This window comes from Capra hircus, chromosome 19, assembly GCF_001704415.2.
Source record: "Capra hircus breed San Clemente chromosome 19, ASM170441v1, whole genome shotgun sequence".
NCBI lineage: Eukaryota > Metazoa > Chordata > Mammalia > Artiodactyla > Bovidae > Capra > Capra hircus.
Genome location: NC_030826.1, coordinates 10487369 through 10510175, shown reverse-complemented (window position 1 = coordinate 10510175; position 22807 = coordinate 10487369). Strand labels below are relative to the sequence as shown.

At 36.9% G+C, this 22807-nt stretch overlaps 1 protein-coding gene across 2 annotated transcripts in view; it reads right to left on the bottom strand.

The window, feature by feature from the left end:
- Positions 635-22807, bottom strand: part of RPS6KB1 (ribosomal protein S6 kinase B1) — a 41113-nt gene continuing 18940 nt past the window's right edge. Inside the window, exons 6-16 of one of the 2 annotated variants that reach the window (XM_018063570.1) lie at positions 19089-19236; positions 16942-16999; positions 15402-15502; positions 13555-13645; positions 13283-13373; positions 12620-12727; positions 12254-12316; positions 11980-12057; positions 8749-8856; positions 5236-5348; positions 635-4424 (exon numbers count right to left, since the gene is read on the bottom strand). In XM_018063570.1, coding sequence (XP_017919059.1) covers positions 4187-4424; positions 5236-5348; positions 8749-8856; positions 11980-12057; positions 12254-12316; positions 12620-12727; positions 13283-13373; positions 13555-13645; positions 15402-15502; positions 16942-16999; positions 19089-19236 — 1197 coding nt within the window. In that variant the 3' untranslated portion in view covers positions 635-4186. 2 annotated transcript variants of the gene reach the window in all.

The window sequence follows — 22807 nt, the reverse complement described above, 5'->3', positions numbered from 1 at the left end:
TTAGAACCCATTTATTCTGTGAATTCATATCATACCCTCTAAAAGACTTAACATCAAGAGTCACTACTGTTTTATTAAAAAAAGTCCCACTTGAGAACTTCTATAGGGAAACTATATTGGCAAATGTGATTCAATTACCTCATAAATAAGAGATGGTTTACACAAAACGCCCATCTTACAGCAGATATATTGAGATATTAGTTAAAAACAGATTTGTCCACTAAGTTATCTTGTGCATACACATCGAATAATGAAGTTGGCAAATGTGGCTGAAAAAACTGTTGCACAAAAAAGTCCTTCAGCGTTTCTTTGTGCAGCTGGCTTTCACATAATTTTTCACATGAAGTTTTTTTTTATTACATTCTACTATTTTGACAGAACTTGGAAATCACAGATGTTTAACACCTAATCAAATCAGTACTAAAACTTGTTACAAATTTGTTCCTTCAGTTTCTCCACAAAAGCAAATTTTACAACTGTTATTCTTCACATATATAGTTTATTAAATATGAGAACCTGAACATATCTAGCATATAAATGGGAAAAATTATTGAAACCATTTGTGTATCTGGTAGTTATTTCTTCCTAGCTTAGAGTAATAATGATAAAAAAAATCACTTCTATTTTATGTTCATTCAAATTTGCATTTAATTTCTATTTACATTCATTCAATCTGAAATCAAATACTTTAATACAGTAAACACAAGATGAAAAGCAGAAAAGGTGTTAACCCTCAAAGCACTCCTAATAAGGCAGCTGAAGAATTTATTTACTCTGGTAGATGCAAAGCCAACTTAGGGTAGGGAAAAAAGAGTTTTAAAAGAGCAAACACAGATGAACCCTTCTTTCAAATGTTACTTCAGATAATCCACTGAGATAATACTTGTGCTGTAGTGGTAAATAAAGAATCACACACGAAGAATTTTGTATCAGTCAGCCACAGACCACAGGTCATGGTGGGACAAATACTTATGATTATTTTGTCCAGCTTGCTAGCGTCTACTCCTATGGAAAAAAGGTAGATGTTTGGACATTGATGTTTATATCTGAGGAATTAACCATTTTCAGAGCCTCAAAATCCATTCTTCATAAATTCAACATTTCTCATGAGAACAATCTTAGATCTAGCCCTTATAAGCTAGGAACCACATGACTGAATAACCGAAATAGTTAGGTCCTATTTTAAATATAAAATCCAAGGCTTGGATGCAGTTTATTTATAATCATATATTTCTTAAAGAATGTTGAATTTATGGAGTACCATACATGCATTCTTCCCCCCACCCATTACCTTCTATCTCAAAAAATAGTATGGAAAAATTCTTGAAGGATTCAAATTAGTTAAGACCATAAAGGAGAAAAAGAAATAACATAATTTTCCTAAAAATCTGGTTCAAGTTCAATAATTAATACTTGACATTGTTAATCACAGCTGGTTTATAAATCCCAGTTTATTCTATAATGCTACAAACCTTATAAAATCAAAATTAGTAAACTTCAGTTCTCAGTGATTATATTTTAATTAAAAAACAGCATGTATAAAATAAAAAAATATCCTGTAAATAGCTGATTTTAAAGAAAATAAGTGATGAAAGAAAAACACTTAAATCTCTTTTTATACACTTACCTGGAATAATAACCCTTTCAGAAACTCAAGACTAGTATTATTGACATATATTTCAAACTATGCTTGGGTTTTTTACAAATAAATATATAAGGTAAGCCATATTGCATAGGTGTGTGCTTTCTGTCTGTGACACTAAAGTGGCACTTGACAAGTTTTCACAGTCATAGTAGGGATATCCATTTATGAAACAATTTCTCAATAAACTTGCCACAGTATAGAAAATTAATTTCACTTAATGTTTAAAGTTTGAAAAACTGTTATTTGTATGGATGGTCGGTATGAAGTTAATGCTTTTTATGCAGGAGGTTACAGTGTTTGCCACTACTGCTGGCAGTACTAATTATGAAAATGGTTTAACTGTGGGGTGGTTATAGCCAGGCAACACAACGCAAATGTTACTAGCAAATAGGACTGAGGAGGAATATTTCGGTGTAAAACTTTAACTGGAATTTGGTCAGGCAGTCAACACAATATTAATAGTTAGTAAACATATTTGAAACTATCAGAGTAGGACAAGTCATTTACAGTCTGAAATGAAGCCTGTATCTATCACCATAGCTTTTTGCGTTTTTTTTTTTTAGCCATCATAAAGACCTGCACTTTTAAGTACAATTTCTGCCCTTACCATTATTGTAGCTTCTAATTTACTAGTTACAGTTATAAAGTTCAGTAGACTGCTGCAACAGGAAAGGGGGGGTCTAGAGGGATTTTTTTTTTTTAAACTTTCTGTCCAAAGATGAGCTGTTATCAGTTGTTTATTGCCACAATTGAAAAGGTGTATTTCCAATCATTTTTCATGATTCTATTTTTGCTTAATGTCATAGGATTTCACCTTATCTCACTTGAATTGCTGTTTAAGCAAAGCTTGTCTCTTTTCTGGTTGAATTCAACATGCATAAATAATTTTATGGCTTGGATCCTATGGCTCAAAAAGGTCTGGAGAACATGGCAAGCAGCATCTATTTAAAAAAATTGTAGGGTTGCAAAATATTACAAATTGACTTTGCGCACTCAGACTGAAGACATTATAAAAGACAAACAAAAGGAGGTGATAAGACTCAACTGCAACTGCATGATCATCTATTATACCAGTATGCACTGAAATACATTTTTATAAAGCTCTGCAGATATTAAACCCTTTCACCATCTACAGTCACGGAAATGCTCTTAAGGCAGGAAGTATTTAAGAAAGGTAAAGTTACCTTTATTTTTATTCTTTGTATCTGTGAATCACTTATGTAGACTTTGTTACAACTGCAAAAACATAGTGTCTTGTTAACATGTTTCCTAAATTAAGCCACTAAGTTTTATTCACTGTGGAAGACATTCATCAAAAGGCCATCAAATATTTTTATAAGCAAAAAATGTAGCCCCAATATAGGAGAAAAAAACTTTTTTCCTTTTAAAACCATTGAGGAAGAAATATAAGGAAGGTAGACAGCAAAATCAGTAAAAAGAAGTAAAACTTAAAACCTTACCAAATTGCTGTAAAGACATTAGACACAAGAGAGTGGACCATGGCAACACCCTCTTCCCCTGGATTTCCCTCCTCTCCCCCTCTCTGCCGCCCCACGATACACATTTTATCCTGACTCGCTTCTGTCCTTCAGCCATGGGCTGAACATGTTTGACGTCTTGAACTAAATACTGGTATAAAGTGGCGGTATTTTTCCAGTGCAATGCAGGCCCAGGATAAGGATGAAATGAAGGACATACAACTTATGCCCATTCCAAGGCTTCCAGTTAAGCTTAGCACAGAACAGTACTGCAAATAGAAATGATTAAGTAGATTCTTTTTTTTTTCTCCTAGTATTACAGACAGGTATTGCAGCTGGGTTACTGAAAATAAACCCCAAGTCCACCCCAATCCCTCAAACGAGCCACAGCTGTGGTTAACAATGATTCATTTGCATTTTTATTTCACCAAGAGAAGAAACAGAAGTTGTCTGGCTTTCTTCACACCAACCAATAATTTCGCATTTTTAAAGTTTGGGATGTTTTTCATAATGAGCTGAATCAAAAATCTATTTGAAAAATATATATTTATATAAAAAAAAGATTCAGGTTGTTTGCACGTAAAACATCAATTGATAAGTTTTTTTTTCATCTTTGATTCCATGTTGCTGGAAAGTTTAACCAAGCTTGCATGCTAATTTGTCCTTAGTTGCAAGTATTATAGGCAAATTCATACTTTGCCTAATGGAAGGATAACCCTTCTTCGACATGATCAGGACTCAACCGTGATTCAGAAGCAACATCCTACCCTTAATACTGTCAGTTTCGAGCCATCAACATGAAAATCCTTGATAGGTTGAGACGATGTTGCTAGGAATCAATTAATTGATGTGCCTAAGAGTTCCGCTATTTTCACTTAAGTTTTTTTGCACCATTGATTGATTTTTTAAAATCCATGTTTAATTTTCCTCTGTCCAAAGTGTTCTATGTCATGACACTGACTCTTCGAGACTGTCATTTGAGTCTTCTTGTTTCACCCTGCAGGATGCTCACACATCCCCTCCCCACCTTTTTTGCCTTCAATTCATTAAAAGCATTGTTCTGTCATAGATTCATACGCAGGTGCTCTGGTCGTTTGGAGATCATGGGAAAAGCTTGCTTTTTGTACGGTCCGGAGTTTGGCTGTCGTATTGGAAGCGGTGCTGAAGCCTCCCCGCTCATTGTCACGTCCATCTGCTCTATCCCACTTGTCTCCATGGGGTATTCCACAGGCGTCTGCGGATTTGCCGTGCTGGCTGAAGCACCTCTTCCCCAGAAATCCCCAGGAGAAAATTTGACTGGGCTTTAAGACAAGGAAGAGCTATCATTTGTCTCAAGTACTATCTCAACAAGAAACATTTCCCTTACATTTAAAGCAAGTGGGGTAATGTGATTTTTTTTAAATTAATTTCCTTTTTGTATGGATTGGCACAGAGGCAGAAGTTGAGCCATCTTTCCCCTAGACTAATTGTTACTTTCCTAACTAGTCTCTTAACCTCCACACTTGCCCTCATAAAACCATCAGTGATACTTAAAAAAAAAAAAATTTCATTTTACTCTCCTACTTAAAACAGCTTCTCACTGCATTTAAAATAAAATATTTCTCCAAACCTTTGCCATTTTCTTCCTCACTCACCACACTTTAGGAATGTTGACCTCCCTTTCATGGCCAAGAAGGCAGCCAAGTTTGTCCTCCTTGAGGACTTCCGCATGCACTTTCTCTGCCTGTAACACCCCCGTGCCTCTCGGTTCTGTATGGCTAGCTCCTTCATGAATAGGAGCCCCCATGTTGCTTCTTTAGGACGAGGTCAATTCCTGTCATAACCATATGTCCCTAGCACACAGCACAACCCCTGGTGCATAATAAATGTTGAATGAGTGGTTAAAGAGGACACTTTCCAGTGCAGCAGCTTACTTTCAGGAGGGAAGGTAAACTATATAGCATTTTCTCATTGATTAGTCACAAACGGATGACTTGCAATATAAGAAGGTAGAGATGCTGTGCTTACGCCAACCAAACAGGATGACAGATTTTCCATTTATGTAACTTGGCATAAATTTCTTAAACAATGTGCTTTCTTCTAGATTAAAAAATAATAACAAAGTCTGAATACCTGACAGGTGTTCGTGGGCTGCCAATAAATCTTCGAGGGGATCGGATTTTTGGTTCAAAGGAAAACTTTTCTTTCACGCTTTCAAGTACAGATGGAGCCACATACGTAAAACCCTGAAAGATAGTAACAGTGGACTACAGAATGTCGGGAAAATGTTTTGCTCAGTCTCTGACACACCAAGATAATGATGTACACCTAAAATCACCAATGTGATTACTCTCCAACCTCTTCAATCTCATTTCACATCCATTACCTTCCTTTCAGCCATTTCGAAAGAGGCATAGACCCCAAGACAGCAGAATTCTATTGAACCACAAAGGCCAGCAAACAAAATTTCACTGTATTAAAGAAGTAGAACAAAACAGGAAAAATACAGGCTCTACGTTAAGTTGTTAAATACAAAGATATATGCAGAGAAATTCTACTGTTTCTAGCCACATACTTATAAGCAACTAACATTCTCATCCCCCAAACAGCTTCTCATTATTAGGCCAAAATAAAAACAGAATTCTAACTTGGCAATATGGTCTTTCTGGTTTTATGCTAATGATTGAATAGATTTGGATTTTCCTGACAAATAAAGGCCAACATTGTGAAAACTATTAACTGTAACAGGCAATAATGCAGTTTGGTAGCCTTAGTTCTTTCTTGGACCTGCCTATTAGGTTACCAGCTATCATTTATCTTGCTGTTAATGTTCATCCCTGTAACAGTTAATCCTATACCTATCTTCCTTCCTATTACCCTTGTGACCTACAAGCAGGCACTTGACTTACTATAAAAAGACTCAATAAGGCTTTGGGTGAAATCCTGAAGAGTGAGGTGCAATTCTATAGAGCACACGCTTTGTGACAGCTACATGTGGGCCACCAAGGCCATTTCCACATATGTTCTAGTGGGCTGAAGCGTACTACCAAGAGGACCAGACTCTGCCTTAATCATCTTTGAATTTCTTTTAATTCTATTAGGATTTAAACTACTGGAGGGTGGGTGGGAGGGAGGCTCAATAGAGAGGGTATATACACACACACACACACACACCACTTACGCTGATCCGCACACACACACCACTTAATGCTGATTTGCGTGCACACACACACACACACACACACACACCACTTACGCTGATTTGCACTGTATGGCAGAAACCAACACAGTATTGTAAGACAGTTATCCTATGGAATCAAAAAAACAGTACAGATGAACCTATTTGTAGGGAAGGAATGGAGACTCAGAGGTAGAGGATGGACTGTGCATACAGCGGGGGAAGGAGAAGGTAGGGTGAACTGAGAAAGCAGCCGACACATACACACTATCGTGTGTAAAACAGAGAGCTAGTGGGAAGCTGCTGTGTAACACAGGGAGCCCAGACTGGCCCTGTGACGACACAGGGGCGGGATGGGAGAGGGAGCGGAAGCAAAGAGAGAGGGGAGTATATATATAATTATGGCTGATTTGCATTGTTGTATGGCAGAAACCAACACAATATTGTAAATCAATTATCTTTCAATAAAAAAAATACTAACTGAACTGCAGTTACTACAGTCACAATCCCCAGAGAAGTGGGCTATTACTATTTTAAATTAATTTTAAAAGAGATCTTAGTGTACAGAATTCTGGCTACCACCTAAAAATGAGTTGTTCTTGTGTTCATTAGTTGTCCAATTTAAATAATTAAGAGGAGCTCAACAAATTGGAATGAAAGCTTAGCTCTGTAACGTCTGCCACCACAACTTTGGATTTCTTTGTAGCAAGGTAACATGTTTCTAGACTTTTTAATGGGGGAAAAATTGTCAAACTAGCTAAAACTCCGTGACACCCAACTGAAGAAAAGGTCTATATGTTGAATCAAAGGTATAAATTCCACATCAGTAGAAAATAAAACTCCACATCATGAGAGAAAAAAAAGAAAGCAACAACAGCATGAAAATGAGTCATGCCTACTCCCCTAAGAGAGATTTTACTAAGGGGGACACAGTAATTTTGCAAATCATGTAGACATAACACATTCATCTTCCTTAAGTAAATAAAATGCTATAAAATTATATTTTTCATTTATATTCTTATACTACTATATAATCATACATTTATAGAATTATTACTATTCAATGTTGTTTACTCAAAAGCATGCTATATACTATGGTGATTTAAGTGTTATTTTAGATTTCTGTGTTCCATGCTAACTTTAGAATTGACCCTCCGCCCCAAAAGATACCATACTGTGTTACATTGTGATTTGAGAACTAAGTTAATGACTGTTACTGCTGCTGCTAAGTCGCTTCAGTCGTGTCCGACTCTGTGCGACCCCATAGACGGCAGCCCACCAGGCTCCCCCGTCCCTGGGATTCTCCAGGCAAGAACACTGGAGTGGGTTGCCATTTCCTTCTCCAATGCATGAAAGTGAAAAGTGAAAGTGAAGTTGCTCAGTCATGTCTGACTCTTCGTGACCCCATGGACTGCAGCCTACCAGGCTCCTCCGTCCATCGGATTTTCCAGGCAAGAATACTGGAGTGGGGTGCCATTGCCTTCTCCAAGTTAATGACAAATCCTATGAACTCATAAACAAGGGAGAAAAAATTTCCAAATGATTACTTTCCCCATATTCTATTCTCCCTAGAGATAGTCCAAAAAGAAATGCCAAAGGATAATGACAAATGATGAAGGAAACAAATGACATGTACTTATAGTAATAAAATAAGCACTAGGCAAATAATATGTAATGATGGTCATCAGATATAAATCTATTATTTGTTGATCAAAATCTAGAAGTTCTGGTTTTCTATCTGAGGAGACAAAGTATAAATCAATACAGATACTTCCTCCTTATGGTTAATTTGCTTACAATCACACATGAAGCAATGTATTTTGATGTCAAATATTTAAAATCAACAGGTTAAAAATCCCCTACAGATAAAAATCTTTAGCTGTTTCAGGAATAAAATAGTTACTATGATCCCTTCTTTTCCTACTGCTAAGGCTGTGTGGCTTTCAGTTAAGGCGCTGAGTCAAACATTTTAAGTCAGTGGCCTATTCAAAAAATGAATCATGTACTCTGACTCTAATCACTAAAATGGAATACTGAGTTATGCAACATCAATTACTTATCAATAAGTCATAAGGGGATAACTTAAAAAAGCAACTCAGGTTATCTCGGAGAAGGCAATGGCACCCCACTCCAGTACTCTCGCCTGGAAAATCCTATGGACGGAGGAGCCTGGTAGGCTGCAGTCCATGGGGTTGCTAAGAGTCGGATACGACTGAGCGACTTCCCTTTCACTTTTCACTTTCATGCATTGAAGAAGGAAATGGCAACCCACTCCAGTGTTCTTGCCTGGAGAATCCCAGGGACGGGGGAGCCTGGTGGGCTGCCGTCTATGGGGTCACACAGAGTTGGACACGACTGAAGTGACTTAGCAGCAGCAGCAGGTTATCTACATTCTAATTTTCTTATTGAAAACGGCCCATACCCATATTTAAATTTCCCATGGCTACACTGGAAAGTCGTTCACTTACCAGAAAGACCTGGTTGGCACTTTCACTGAGAGCTGAGTCATCTGGGCTGTCAACAGGTGTCTGACGTGTAAACTTGGAATCAAACTGACTCACATCCTCTTCTGATTGCTTTATAAAAAAAAAAAAATTAGAAAATGGTGAACAGACTGTATTATACATAACAATCAATAGCATTACATGCATTAGAGAAGGTTCCAGATAAAGCTCTTTTCTCAGGGTTTGACTGTAATAGAAGAGTAGAACAGCCTGAGCAGGCACAGATTTAAAAATATATACAACTAGAAAGTATCAAAGGTCAAATGACATCTTTAGTTATCATTGCTATTGAAAATCTGAGAATCGATCATCCCCTCCCATAAAGCTTCAGTGCGCCTAGCCCAGTGGCTAAATCCCTTTCTAGAGACAATCGGCACAACTGGCAAAGCTGTAAAACACTTGAATCAGAGTTTAAACACAAAGTACATCTATAACATGCTCTAGTTAAAAGATTCTTCTCATAGCTTGTTTCAGTCCTTTAAATTTCTCTAGGAGCAAGAATAATATTCTGCTCTGCCTGAGTGCATTTTCTTGTGAAGAAATATTATCACCTAAACCTGACTACCCGATCTGTTTCTTCTCTCTGGTGCCACATCAGACTCGTGGTTGTGTCAAAAGAACTCAGGAACCAGGACTTCCCTGGTGGTCCAGTGGTTAAGCCTCTGCGCTTTCACTGCCAGTGGCACAGACTCAATTCCTGGTTGGAGAAGTAAGATTCCATATGCTGCACAGAGTAGCAAAGCACACACAAAAAAAGAACTTGGGAACCGACAGGATGGAAAAGATGTCTAAAGATGAGAAAAGCTGAACATCAGTAAAAATAACTGCAATGAATTAAAACTCAAATATGTTAAACAGCATGAATCCATAATTGTAGTAAAAAAATCACATAATTCATTGGTCAGTTTTGGAAGGTGCTAGGGAACTAATTCATTATTTCAGGAACTGGGAAAGAAAACATTTATCCTGCCTTTTCTATATAAACTGTGCCTCAGGTAACCAAGCAACTGATGTAAGAGTATCTTTTCACAGGATAATTCCACCTAATAAAGAATGAATAACGATTATTAGAGTAGGACAATTCTGCAAACCCTTAACAAAATCTTGGAACTAACTAGGCTCTAGATTCTCAGCCTTAGCACTGTTGACGTTTTGGACCTGATGACTCTCATTGCGGGAGGCTGTCCGGAGCGTTATAGGATGTTTAATAGCATCTCTGGCCTCTACTCATAAGTACCAGTAGCACCCCTCCCTAAGTTGTGACAGCTTGTCTCTGACATTGCCAAATCAACCCTGGCTGAGAACCACTGATACAGGCAATGATTAATGACCACTAATATCACTAAAAGAAATGTTTAAGTACACATTATATCTTCTGATCAAAATATATAGCGCCAAAAATTTAATCTGAATCAGATCTATTAGTACTATTAGTTTTCAAAATACGAGGAACAGGTGAACATGGCTGAGGACATGCCATGGAGTTAAAATCAGCAAAATCAAAATATAAGGAACTGCACAGGACACGTGGTAAAGTTTCTTTAGTAAGTCCTCAAAGGAGGAACTGAGAGCGGATATCAGGTCTGTCTAGTCAAAGCTCTGGTTTCTCCAGTGGTCATGTACGGATGTGAGAGTGGGACCATAAAGAAAGCTGAGCACCGAAGAATTGATGCTTTTGAACTGTGGTGTTAGAGAAGACTCTTGAGAGTCCCTTGGACTGCAAGGAGATCCAACTGGTCCATCCTAAAGGAAATCAGTCCTGAATATTCATTGGAAGGACTGCTGAAGCTGAAATTCCTGGCTACCTGATGCGAAGAACTGTCTCAATGGAAAAGACCCTCATGCTGGGCAAGATTGAAGGCAGAAGGAAAAGACAGAGGATGAGATGGTTGGATGGCATCACTGACTCGATGGACATGAGTTTGAGCAAGCTCTGGGAGTTGGTGATGGGACAGGGAAGCCTGATGTGCTACAGTCCGTGGGGACACAAAGAGTCGGACACGACTGGGACTAAACTGAACTGATCTATGGATCAGTTAAGAAACTGATCAGTTTCTTAAGACTTAAGAAACACAGTCAACCTATACAGGTCTTGACTGAATCCTTATTGAATCAAAACAACAGAGGAAAAAAAAGAAACAACTAGGGAAATTGTTAGCTTTTTAGTTATGATGATAGCATGGTGGTTATGTTTATGTTTAAACAAGATGACTTGATAATTTCTGAAGCTGGGCAGTTGGTACATGAGGGTTCTACCCTGACGGTCATGTTCAAATTTTAAATTTTAAAATATGTTGAAATTTTAAAGCAAGCAACCCCTGTGCTCCTAGGACCAAATAACCATCATCGTTATCCTATTACTTTTCCTCCACTTCAAGAAACAGAAAAAGAAACTATTTTTTCTCAAATTCTTGAGGTGGGAAAAACAAAGAACTAATACACTAACTCATTCACTTATAAACATATTGTTATGGTTTGAATGGTGTCCCTCCAACATTCACATGATGAAGTTCTAACCCCAGGACCTCAGAAGGTAACCTTGTTTGGAATGAAGGCCTTTACAGATGTAACTAGTTAAGATAAGGTCATTCTGGAGTAGGGAGGGATCCTAATTCAATGACTGGTGTTCTTACAAAAAGAAAATTTGGATGCAGATCTGCACACACGGAGAATGCCACATGAACAGGAAGGAAAAGATAGGATGATGCGCCTACAAGCCAAGAAATGCCAAGGATTGCCAGCAAATCACCAAAGGCTGGAAGATAAGCATGAAACAGTCTCTCACAACCTGTAGCAAGAGCCAACCCTGACAATACCTTGATCTTGAACTTCTAGCCTCCAGAACTGCAACACAGTAAATTTCTGTTTAAGCCACCTAGTTTATGATACTTTGCTATATGAAAGCAAATTCAGAATGGGCTGAGTTAAGCAAAACAAAAACAAAGCAAGAAAACTAGAAGTCCCAATTACTTAAGCTATTTAATTATCTTAAGCAACCAAATTAAAACCAGTTAATATAGCCATCAACTGCTGCTGTAGTTCCTTAAAAGACTGTGCAGAATACAGATTGTGAAGAGAAGAGAGGACAGGCCAAAGGTTTTTGTATCATTAATAAATATTTCTAACTGGTCTGAGATTCTCTTATTCTAAAAAAGTACCAGGTCTCTCAAATTACATGCTTTCATGAATACACACCAAAAGAGGTTTGAAGGGGGGCTCCACCTTCCGAGCCAGCAGTTCTTCCCAGTTAATATGTCTGAAGAATGGATGAGCCTGGGAAAAAATGAAACAAAAAAAGGAGGAAGAAAGATTAAGGGGAACAGACTTCACTGGACTGACAAATTAACAGACTATTTGAAGTTACCAATCACAAAATAAGATACATTTCTAAGCAACTACATATAACCTTCACAAATGTATAAAATTGGCATTATCTTCCCCTCAAATCACCAGACATGCCAGTCCCTACTTGAACTTCTCCAGCATCCCCAGGACCAGCTCCAAGACGAGAAGCAGCATTTCGTTTCAGCAGCTTTTAGGAAGGAAAAGAAAAACACTGATGAGCTTAATCAAATTGATTATTTTTTCTTTATAGAATTTGCAGGTCTATTTTGCCTTGAGAACATATGCTTTATTAATTACTTCCAAATATTGTCTGGGAATAAAAAGAAAAGAAAGTCTTTAAAAAAACACATTTGTACTTTGGAGGCAAAAACTGTAAGCTTTTTTGTCAACATCTGTGTATGATTCTATATTCAAAATGTATATTCAGTTCTATCTATTTAAATCCTAGTAGTTGAGACTCATGCGTTGAGTGCTAATTTTAGAATCCTACCTTTTTAAGCAGATCTCTGGCTTCTTGCGTGAGGTAGGGAGGCAAATTGAGTTTACATTTGAGGATTTTGTCAATTGTTTTCTTTCTATTCTCCCCAGTGAACGGGGGCTAAGAATAGAAGAGAGTAAGAAAAATTAGCATAGAAAGAATATAAAATTTTAAATTACAGAATTATCCATTTCCTGAATTAGTAACACAGAGATCAGAAATGTATGCTGTGATGTGTGATGGCTGATCGCTAAAGAGCTGTAGTTTTTAAGCAATGGCACAGAGAAAAAGCAATGTCCTGGAAGGAACTGGTTTTCCACCATTAGCCTGGTGTAATAATGGGTGAGCCATTTGATTTTATGCTTCACTTTGTCCATCTATAAAATAAGGGCAATACTTGTTTTGCCTCTGATTCATAGCACCACAGGCCATGACCTAAATCATCTAAATGAAAATACTTCTAAAAGTACAGATGAAAATACTTCTAAAAGTACAGAGGCCCATAATACCACTAATAAAGCATTGCTAGTGTTAGATTTTTAAAAATAACTTCATTGAAAAATAAATAATTTCATTGGTAACATTTTCCAAAAATTGGCAACATCTCTTCCTGTAATGACTCTGTAACTACTCAGCACAGTCCGTAATACATGCAGCTTTTAACTGTGCACCTACTGCTCCAGTCAGCATGTCATACATTAATGCTCCCAAACTCCACCAATCCACAGCACGATTGTGGCCACTTCTCATCAAGATCTCAGGGGCCCTACAAAGAGAAAAATAATACACCTAAACAGTCCACTAGTTGCATATCATCTGAATTTAAATTTCTACAAGATTCAGAATCAAACAGTGCAGCAGAAAATTTAGCACACTTATTACTTAACCCAGGTAAAACTTAGCTATTACCCCCAAACCAGTAATATTTCTTTCAACATGCAGCTCACATGTATTCTATTGTTCCACAAAAGGTGTGTGTGACTGTTCCGTCATGAATAGATTCTTTGCATAGTCCAAAATCTGTTAGTTTGACGTGACCTAGAAGGAAAGAATAAAGATGGTTATGTTGAGAATTCTAAGTACGTGCAGTGTTTAAATGTTTTCATACAAGATAATAGTCTATCCTTTCATTTTAATTTTTCTGCCTTAAATTTATTTTTTGAGATCAAGAACTAGCAATGTTCCATCCAAAAATAAGGATGCTAATTTGTGAAGGATAAGGCAAAATTACCTTTGCCAGTGATATAACCTATCTTGTGGGAAAATAAATATGAGAAAAAGATAAAACAGCTTGTCTAAGGCTCCAGCTTTACTTTATATCAAAAATCCTTTACCATCCTGAGCAAGTAAGTCCTGGGAAAACTTGATGAAGTATGGATTAAGTATACAGACCCTAAAAAAAAATCTTCTGCATGTTTTGAACAAAGGTGTGACACTGTACTTGAAATATATTGCTTTTATCACCATGAACTGTGACCTAACAGTTCTTAAAACAGTCCTAGTCACTATAACAAGTTAGCTTATTCTGCCAATGCACTTTGGAAGAGAAGAAAGAAATGAAATTGCTACATAGCATGGAACCATCATTTCTGATCCAGAAAGTAAAAAACTCATCACCTTATACAAAGAACACTTCAGTTCAAGTTTAGTCCTACTGACCTGTCATTAGCTATCCAGTGGTTCAGCAACCCCAGGGACCCTACTATTCCCAGTTTACTTCAAGAAAAGGCAACTCATGTAAATGTGTACTTTACTCTGACATAGAAGAAGAAATATGACATTTTCACCGAACTACCTGATACACTTAGGTTATGGATCAAAGAAGCTAACTAATCAAATTCCTATTATCCCTTGTCTTAGAATTCAGAATCTAAATCCGAGGCAATGAGGATAGAACTGGGAGAAAGGAAGATACATAGATATCCATGACAAACGTGGTTAAATACAGCATTTCTTAAAAAAAAAAGGGGGGGGGGGGAAAAAATCCCACAATTTGAAACATTTATTCTGGCATCGGTTGTCCATAAGCCATTTTCTGTACGAGAGTTAACTACCTCTTACATCCTCTGATAGACACCTAAGGATCCGCAGCTGCCACTAGCCCCCAGATACCCAGACTGACGGGCTGCTCCTCTGGGATGTGAGTAAACTGCCAAGTCTCCCCAGCCCAGGTTACTCTCACATAAGCTGAACTGTCTGTAGCAACATGCAGCTACAATCAAGGTTCACTCTGCTGTACCCACAGCTGTATAGAATATTAGTTTGTCTGATTCCTACATTTGTTACAAACTAACAGCAAGAATAAACTGATGCCTACTAAACATTTTATTTCCAAAGTATAATCAAATGGTTTGGGTCAGTTCTAATCTCCTTCTCTTTTATATAGCATTAATAAAATTTATCATAAAAACATTGTTTCTAATATTTCTGTATTTTCATCATTAAAGAAAACTCAATTTATAAAGTTAAGATTCACTTTCCAACTTAAGAAACAAACCAAAATTAGTATTTGGACTGGCTTTTGGCTCACCACACTTTATGTAAGGATTTCAAAAGAATGACAAAGCTATAAAGAGTAAAGGTTAAACTAGAAAAGGGAGTTGAGTGGCCAGTTATCCTCAACTCTTTTTAATCTCATTAACCGTAAGTACAAGCATCGTGATGCTATAAATTCTAACGGAGGAACACATAGTAACAGACACATGAATATGGGGCTTTGAAAATGACCATGAACCTGTGTGGGAAGATTTTAAGATGATTATTTACTATAGAACTGTTTACAGTATATCTCCACCTTGGTGATTAAGCATGATATTCTCCGGCTTCAGGTCTCTGTAGATGATCCCCTTTTGATGTAAATGCCCCAAAGCCATGGAGATTTCTGCCAAGTAAAAGCTGGAAACAAAAGTGATTTAATAAAATTAAAAAGAATAATCCACTCAAAGCAGTTTATGTTTGGAGCAAAATTCCTTGAAAGAAATAGACATGCACCAAAGACCAAATTAGTGGGGGTGGGTATGGGTAAAAGAGATGGCACAGGCTGCTGCCAAAATGCATGGAGACATTTATGTTTCACTTGTTTAGTGAAACTATAAAGTGTTTTATTTCATCAATAAAACATCTTGCTAAAACTGCAAAGAAGTCCAAATTATGCCAAACTGTCACTGGTCATGTTTTCTTCTGTCTATGTGGGAACTGGGCCAATAGTCATTCAGATCAAAGCAAATTTCTCCCACCCACCCCCAATTTTTAAATTCCATAGGAAATAGGAACTTCATTATTCTCCGAGATCAAACCTTAGTTTCAAAAATACCTTATAACCTGACCCTTAAAAGCCCACTCATCCCTTACTTAATACAGCTGCATATTTATATACAGCTCATGCCCACAGTATCTGCCCTCCCTCTTGCCAGCCAGCCCACAACTGTAAATTGTGTGACACTCAAATTTATCTACCTCAAAAGAATAAAGGGCTGAGTCAACCCTGTCTGGATTCGAAAAGCACAAGGCACTGCAATACTGGCTGCATAACAATGCTGCAATCCTGCAGATTACTCCAGGATGGAGAGGGTGTGTCCTAGAGAACTGAGGCAGTTTCACAGCCAGCAGGACCACAAACACAGCCTCCAACACGGCTCAGAGAGCCTCCTCCAAAAAAGGGCACTTCATCCCTAAGGCTCTTAAATGCAGCTTCTGTGTTAGAAAAGGCCTGAAATTAAACAATGGAATGCAGTTTGGTAATTAAGGTAGAGAAAAACATTTAAGTGTTTTCTAATCAATTAATGTGTAGGATAAACTGATTTATTGTTACCCAGTACTGTCATCTCACAAAAGGGTATATATATTTTTAATTTGAAGCAGATGCCATCTTAAGAAATAGAAGGGTAGATCCCATTCTGGCCACTGAATCAATCCACAGATGATGTGTACAGACTTATCACCTCCCTAAGACTGCACCTTGGGAACTGGAAAGTCTACAAAAAAAAGGAGATGGTTTCTGATACTTTCCATGGGTCCACACATAAAAGTTTCACTGGAAAACCACACTCACCCAGAGCCAAGGCAGGCAGCTTACCAATTCAAGGAAATAAAGCCCCAGTGAGAATGATTCTGTTAGGAACTGGTGTGAAGAACGTTCCACCCAAGGCCTGGGGGCAAAGGAATGATGTGATCTCTACTAGCTGCCAAGACCCAAAGCTGCTTCTCCCCATTGAGTCCTGAGTGACTGACTGGCTCCAAAACAATTTACTGGCTGCCCACAGTGGGAACAGGACTTTGCTTTTAATTATAGGAATTATTACCTGAATTCATGCAACCACAAAAATTTCACTTACCAGGCTGTGTCTTCCATAAATATTCCTTCTCTTTCTAACTGCATAAATAATTCTCCTCCTGTAAAGAAAAGAAAAAGACATTAGAATACAACAATCTTTATTTCCAACAATCCACTTCTAATGAGAGGGTTTGTGCTTTCCTCTTAACCATAATTAAAAGACATCAACCCTTTAAAAATAAAAAACAGATCCTAAAAATTATAGGTTTAAAACTAAGTCCTCAGGGTTCCATTTTTAGCAGTGTTCTTCTTATGTGAAATATACAAGTTTGGGAATTCTAGGTTTTACATCTATAAACTTCAAAATATTTACAACAGATTTCAGACTTGAGGTTAAAAAAAAATCTTGATTAAAGCTTCTCTAACATTTTACCGGTAAGTAGGAAAATGTTAATACGTAATTAAACCATCCTTGCAAATTAGTGAATGCCCAAATTAGAACTCTAAAACAGAATGAATTTGTCAATGTCTTAGGTAAATAGTATGGCATGATTTGAATATCAAAATAAACAATGTTACGATGTTAACAAAGTGTTATAGTCTACTAAATAATCTTAGAATCCATGAGTCCACAATGATTTAAATAAAAGAATAAATTTCTTTCTTATAATGGGGGAGAACAGAAAGCTCTTTGTTATAGTAGAATGCCAAATAAATGAAGGAAGCATGATGGAATAAGAAAAATCACTTGGCAATCATCATAGTTAATTGTTTCAGGCAAGAATCAATGGATGCTAAAACTGTATGTGAAAGCTTGATGAGAGATGAGATATTTAAATAATTTCAAAGTATCTCCTCAAGATACTAATTAAAAAAGGAAAAACTTCACACAAAAAAAACCCAAAAAACTTCACCACCTTATATGTATGATCAAAGTTAAAATCAACAGTAATGGAACAAAGATACAAATCTTATGTACTTCTTGCTCTGATACACAGAGAAGGACAGGACGCCACTTTGATGGTCCTCCCAAAACTGCATAACCTGAGTCTAATCCTGAGGAAATGCCAGATAAGCCCAAACTGACGCATTCTACAAACTAGACTTCAAAACTGTCAAGGTCATGAAAGACAAAGAAAGACTTAGGAACTGTTACAGATTAAGGGAAACTAAGGAAAGAGATTACTGCTATCAGTGCTAATTTCCTATTTTGATAATTTTGGTATAGTTATGTAAGATACTGTGGTTAATTTCAGAAAAATATACACTGAAATATTTAGGGATAAAGGGAAATCAAGTCTGCAACATTCTCTTAAACAGTTCAGAAAAAATTATGAATATATACACATGTGTGTTTATATATCTATAAACATATTTATGTATATATATCTATATACACACCTGCATATATACATATACAGAGAGGGAGAAAAAAGAAAGATGACACAAAACAATTGTGGTAAAATGATAACACTTGGGGAATCTAGGTGAATAGTAGGTGGGAATTCTTTGTCTTATTGCTGCACCTTTTTTGTGTAAATCTGAAACTATGTTAAAATACAGTTACAAGAAAAAATGGTAACAGTCACAAAAAAGTTATTAAATTGTACAGCTTTCTATTCCATGTTACAGGCTGCTGTGAAATCTGTTTTTCAGAAAACTCAAGTGTGTTTGCTGAAAATAGATACCTGTGATCTAAAAATGCTATGGGGTGCCACGAATTCCTAGGAAGGGTTAAGTCCTGGAATGAGTGAGGGATTTCTAATGTAAAACTGCAAAATCTATCTGTAGAATTACATTAAACAAAAAACACTTCTGTTTAAATATGCAATACCAAAAATACTCATTACCTTAAACAATACTCTTAAGTTTTCCATTTCAGTTAGTGGTTTATTTGAATTTTATTATCTTACCCAAGTGCAGTCAGTTTGATGGCTATCCATTAGGTGTTTGTTATTTTGTTAACTGATTACAAGAGAATTAAGATAAAACATTACAGATGAAGAAAAAAGACAACCTTTAAAGTTTCCTTCATATTTGTCTACAAAAAGAAACATTTGGTCCCATATGAATTCCTTATGGTAACGTACTTGTCAATTTTAAGAACTATTTGGTCACACTGGGAAAAAGCATTGTTCTATTGAAAAATAATGCTCTCAACAAGTTTCTGGAGCTAATGCAAATAATTACACCAAACTGTGTACTGACCGCTGAGATACTCAAGGATGAGGTAGAGTTTTCCACCGGTCTGAAAGGCATAAATTAAATCCACAATGAAAGGATGCTTTACTTCCTCCAGAATATTCCGTTCTGCTTTTGTATGAGCTGTATCTTTAGCATTTCTTACTATCATTGCCTAAAGGAAAAGAGATGATCTATAAGAACAAAACAGTAGACATTTTTATCCTATAGGATCGGGAAAATCTACTTTGTGCTTTTCTCACCAACATGAAACTATTAATCTTAGGTCTCACCAGAGACTGAGACGGGAAACGGAAGACATTCGCCTCTTATATACATCTGCACTGTTTGGAGTTTTCTGCAGTAAACATGTAAATGAAAACCTAAATGATTTGTTTTAATGTAAACTGATCAAGTTTATTCAGATATTCACTAACTTTTTGGAATGTCTACTCTTTTCTAGGCTCTTAACAAGAAAGCAGAATTAATAGGAGTCTCCAGCCCACAGGAGCCCAAAGTCCCAGGGGAGAGGAGTCAGTGGAGCTAACACCAGGTGCTATGGGTGAACAACAGAGCTAGACCCGACAGCCAAAAGTCTTCCTGTAGGTGGTATACCTGAGCTGTATCATAAAAAGTTATTGATAAAATGTGGAAGCTGGAAAAAAAAGGCATTCCCAATGCAAAAGCGACCTGACAGGACTGGGCATGTTGAGAGGATCTATTAAGTAGTTCAGTATGCTTAGAAGCATTCAGGAGATGTATTAGGCTGGAGATGTAGGTGGAGGCCAGGAAATGGAAAGCCTGAGCATCGAGGCAAAGGCAAATTGAATTATATTTTTAGAGGCTGAGAAGAAATCTTGAGGTAAGGTAAATGAATAACCCTTGTCTTTAAAAAAGACAGCTCAAGTAGCAGTGTGAAGTTTAGGGAAGAAACAACATCTGTTAGGAGGCTAGTAAAGTAAGCAAGAAGTAAAATCTGTAACTGAGAAAATGAAGCTGGGGGAAAAAAGGGTAAAACTGCATCATTAGCACTTCCTAACTAATGAGATATGAGAATGATACCATGGTTTCTGTGTAACTAATAGTGCCACTGAGGAAATGGAAACAAAGAAGAAAGTTTTGGGGAAATGATACATTGTTCTGGACATGAAAAAGCATGTACACAAGGTTACTGGTTGGAGTATTATCAATATTTGTAAAAGTGAAACATTAGAAACAACCTAAATGCCTAAGCATAGGATAGTGAATGAAAACCCTATAAAGCCATAAAAAGAATGAGGGGGACCTCCCTGGTGGTCCAGTGGCTAAGACTCTGCAGTCCCAATGCAGGGGGCGTGGGTGCAATCACTAGTCAGAGACTCAGATCCCACACGCCACAGCTAAAGGCCCTGCATGCTGCACCTAAGAGAGCAGCCAAAGAAAGAGACAAAAGTAATAAATATTTTTTTAAAAAAACAAGGAATATCTCTATGAAAGCAAAGTGCGAAAGAACACATACGGCACAGCAGCATACACAGTATGCTATCTTTTGTGTAAACGAGGAAATAAAAATATAATAATATGTACATCCTTATAAACACAGTAATGAGCACAACTAAGATAAGTCAAAAGTTAACGAAAGGGAATTCCCTGACAGTCTAGTTCTCAATGCCAAGGTCCTGGGTTCAATCCCTGGTCAGGGAACTAAGATCCTACATGCTGTGTGGTGCGGTCAAGAAAATAAAATAAAATAAAATCCCAACAAGAAACCTATCAAACAAAAAAAAAGCTAACAATTGTGGAAAGGCAAGAAAAGGAATAGGAATTTTAAGTAAAACATTAATAGTTTTATCATTTATTTCTCTTCTTACCTGAATCAAATATCATATGGTGATTACAAAATGGAGATCTTAAATTCTGAACCATGATAATGTTTTATACATTTCAAAAAATATTAAATCAACAAGGATAGGGGAGGCAAATAAAACCGAATACAGGAGAAATACATAAATTTAACTGACTTTTATCAGGTTGGCCAAAAAGTTCATTTGGGTTTTTCCATACAATAGTACAAAAACCCAAGTGAACTTTTTGACCAATCCAGTTCTTTGATAATTTTACCACAAAAAGAGAAAAAAGATATTTAAATAACTTTACACTGCACATTCTTCAGTAACATATATGTATGTAAGCATGACAAAAATTGCAAGGAAATCTTAAGTACTTAGTAGGCTTGCAGCTACTACTAGTACTATTGGTATTATAATTCTCTAACTATTAGCATATATTGTACCACTAAGTAAATGAGTTAATGTATTGATGTTGTTATCAGGCTTTTCTCAATGTGGAAAAAGAGACACAAATGTAGACTGAAGAAAAAAGAACCCTAAAGAACTGGACTGAAATTAGGAATATCAACGTGAAGCCAAGATTAAAACAAAAACAAAACTTCTAGCTCTGTTCTGAAAGAGCCAGAAGAATGACACTTCAGTAGCAAAGACCATAGCTTGGAAATCAGATCCTGGTTTCTCTACCAAAGAAACCAGGGCTCCATGGAAAAAGAGATGGTGCCAGACCAGGGTGAGGGAACATGCAAGGCAAACCTGGAGCTCACTACTGTATAGAAAGGAAGTACTCCGAAACTAACAGGGACATGTTAAAAAGGCACAGAAGTCTTCTTAAAAGAGCTCTCTCCAGAAAATTTGGGGAAACTTTCAGACCAAAATCTGAATAATGAAAGAAATGGACAACACTATGAAAAAAGTAGTCCATACTGTTTTAAAAAACTAAACTTTGGAACTTCACTAATGGTCCATGGTTGAGGCCTCACCTGCCAATGCGGGGGACACAGATTTGGACATGGATTTCCAGGACGATAGCATGTGCCAGCACACAGCTAAACCTGTCACCACAACTACGGAAGCCTGTGTGCTCGAGAGCCACAAGCTGCAACTGCTGAAGTCCTGGTGCCCAGAGCCCGTGCTCCACGAGAGAAGCCACCACAAAAAGAAGCCGCGCAGTGCAGCTGGACAGGAGCCCTGCTCGCTGCAACTAGAGAAAGCCCAGTGCAGCTGAAAAGTAAATAAACATGGCTTTAAACATTAAAAAATATATGAAAAGCTCTTCTTTACAGAAAAATGATAACTAATGTAGAAAAAACTGATAAACAGAAAAGTCTCCACTTTATAATCACCAGAGTATTACCTGATTTGGCTAAGAAACAATGGATAATAAAACCATTGGGTGTAGAAGATTATTAGGATGGAATATTCGCAGAATCTCTAACTTTCATTCCATAGATACTTTTTAATTACAGAGGGGAAATGGCATCTGCAGAATGGGAAGTTTTGTGGACACCACCTTAACCAAATGATCAAACTCAACAAATAATGAGACAGACTAACATTATGAGCTTCCTAAGGACACAATACTCATGTAAAATATTCCTGCAGAAAGCATTTAACTTAAATTTAAAATTTAAGCATTTTCATAAGGAAATAATGAAACATATCCAAATCAGGGTCACTCTGCAAAATGACTGGCCCAGAGTCTTCAAAATATGTTAGTGTCATGAAAGACGAAAAGTAAAGGAAACTAAAGACACAGGACTCTAGAGTAAAGGAAACCAAAGACACAAGACTGCTCAATGTAATGTGTGATCCTTCATTAAATCCTGGATATTAAAAACAAAAAATAGCTGTACAGGATATTATTGACATAACTGGGGAAGTTTGACTACAATGTATCAAGAAAACAGAATTATATAC